At 39.8% G+C, this 2,598-nt stretch overlaps 1 protein-coding gene across 1 annotated transcript; it reads left to right on the top strand.

Annotated features, from left to right (window-relative positions):
* Positions 1–1,083: 1,083 nt before the first annotated feature.
* Positions 1,084–2,058, top strand: LOC137562266 (olfactory receptor-like protein COR4). The gene has a single exon (XM_068273598.1). The coding sequence runs from the start codon at positions 1,084–1,086 to the stop codon at positions 2,056–2,058; it is 975 nt and encodes a 324-aa protein (XP_068129699.1).
* Positions 2,059–2,598: the final 540 nt, after the last annotated feature.

The raw sequence follows: 2,598 nt of genomic DNA, 5'->3' as shown, positions 1-2,598 counted from the left end.
TGCACGCAATCGCACAGTGCGCAGCGCCCATTAAACCCTATGGGACTTTGCGCACGCAAAACTTTGCACGTGGGAGCTTCGCGCGATCAGCAGCACAAAACGGTGATAACTCTGCTAGTGCAAAGGTTATCACGCCTAAAGTCTTTTAGCCGTGATAACTGGGTTATTACTGCTTTGTGAATCAGGCCCTATGTGTCTTAAGATGGCCATTAACGGTATAATTTTTTTCATCAGATGCGATCTTTCAATGAACCTGCTAGGATCATAAGTAATAGAAAGGTAATTATCGATTGAACCCATAAACAGGTCAATTATGGCATTTTCTCTCTTCGTATACAATCATAAAATCCAACTTTTTATTAATTACATTTACATACATTTTTTCCATACACAGTTTTCTGTACAGTCTGATTGTAAAAATTGTGTCGAAATATTGCATCCAATTAAAAAATTGTACCGTTAATGGGCACCTTTAAGATGCCTGCTAATTATACAATCTTGATTGCACGATCTTACCAAATGTATGTATAACAAAAGAGTAAACTGAGGTAATATAATTTGCATGGATACTTTAGGTAGTCCCTTATACTACACAGAAGTGGTAAGATTCTACAATCATGATTGAATGATTAGTGGGGACCTTTAGAACTTGAAAAGCAAGCGTAAGCTCTTCCTACTGGACCGATGCACCAGTTTGTATTATAGACTGAACCTCATTTAAAAAAAAAAAAATAATTCGGACTTGAGGAAAGTTTTATTTATTTTCTGCCAGGGAAGCAACTAGGGATGGTTAAAAATGCAGAATTTCAAATGCCAATGAAATTGCAAAATTGTGCAGAGATCTCTTCACCAATTCAAGACATAAACATTTGAACCTCCCAAAAATATTTAGGAACACTAGAGTTCCCCGTTCTGCTAAATCACTTACTGATTCAAGTGCTTTTTCTATGCATTGAATGAATTCCAATGGTTTCTTATATTCTTCTGTCTTCTTGTTTTTCTATTTCAAAATTTTTATTCATTTTCAACAAAACACAATTGCAGAGCATCCCATAGAAAACTGTGTATCAATACAAGAAAACTATGAGCCCGTGGAACACAACTGTGAGTGAGTTTGTCCTTTCTAGTCTCTCCTCTGACCCAAGCCTGCAACTGCCTGTGTTTTTGCTTTGCTTATTAGTGTATCTGGTGACCCTGCTGGGCAATTTTCTGATGATTCTGTTAATTCTGGTAACTCCTGGTCTTCAACTTCCAATGTACATTTTCCTCATGAATTTGTCTCTAATAGACATCCTTTATTCATCTGCTATTACACCCAATGCTATGATCATCATGTTCTCTGTAAGGAAGACAATCTCCATAATTGGCTGTGCCACACAGATGTTCTTATTCATAGATGGTGCAAGCTCTGAAGCTATGCTATTGGCTGTGATGGCCTATGATCGCTATGTAGCCATATGTAAACCATTGTATTATGGAAGGCTTATCAACAAAGTATCTTGCTTTCAGTTTATCTTCTCAGTACACACTATAGGATTTATTAATTCCTTGATCCATACATGTTGTGCCTTTACCCTACCATTCTGCAAGTCAAATAAAGTCAACCATTTCTTCTGTGATTGGAATCCTATTCTGAAACTGTCCTGCAAAGATATTTTCCTTAATCAAGTTTTGGCTTATGTTGTTGCTGGTTCCATAGAAGTTGGCTCTTTCATCTGTATAATGATATCATATTTCTGCATCCTTAGAGCTGTATCTAGAATTAGCTCTAAAAGCAGGTCCAAGTTCCTCTCCACCTGTGCCTCTCACTTTACCTGTGTAGCTGTATTCTACTGCCCAGTATTCTTTATGTACTTAATCCCTGTATCTGAGCATTCTGGGGACCAAGACTGGGTGGACTCTGTGTTCTATACAATAATCATACCAATGTTAAATCCCATAATTTACAGCCTGAGAAATCAAGATGTGAAACAAGCTCTGAATAAATGGATCAGTACTAATATTTTACTTTCTTCAAACTTGCATTCCAGACACAAATGTGCTCCTAGATCTGTATAGTGGCTCAGATGCCAAATCTGTTGCCATAGGTGTACAGGTTGCTTGATTAGGTAATAGCAAATTATATACATGTAAAACTGATCAGGAACCAAACAATGGCCACTTCCTGCACCACAGCTTGTCTGTGCTATAGCCTGTAATTTTCTATAATAGATTTAGGGCCATATTCTATTCCTGAACTCGCCAGCGCTAAGCACTGGCGAGTTCTTAACTTAGGCGATGGGGGCATCGCCTAATCTAATTAAACTTTAGACCCCCCCCCAGGCGGAAAAGAACTCGCTTGGGCGATATAATCGCCCAGCGAGTTCTTAACACCGAATCCAATTACCCTTATCATGTCTCCGGAAAGCGATGCTTCCCGGCAGACATGAGCGTTAGCTTAGACCTGCAAAAAGCAGGTCTAAACTAGCTAACGCAAGTCGTCGCCGCAGCATCTGGGGGTCTCCTTTAATAAGGAGACCCCCAGAGCTCCCCGTCGGGTCGCCGCACAGTTTAGAAGCCCCCGCGCAGCTCTGCACCGGCACCCCTGTTGGCATACAT

This window comes from Hyperolius riggenbachi, chromosome 3, assembly GCF_040937935.1.
Source record: "Hyperolius riggenbachi isolate aHypRig1 chromosome 3, aHypRig1.pri, whole genome shotgun sequence".
Lineage (NCBI taxonomy): Eukaryota > Metazoa > Chordata > Amphibia > Anura > Hyperoliidae > Hyperolius > Hyperolius riggenbachi.
The sequence above is the reverse complement of the archived record's forward strand: the minus strand, read 5'-3'. Positions and strand labels throughout refer to the sequence as shown.

Excerpts from the sequence above, each read along its gene's own strand:
- LOC137562266 (XM_068273598.1), top strand. The coding sequence starts at position 1,084 with ATGAGCCCGTGGAACACAACTGTGAGTGAGTTTGTCCTTTCTAGTCTC.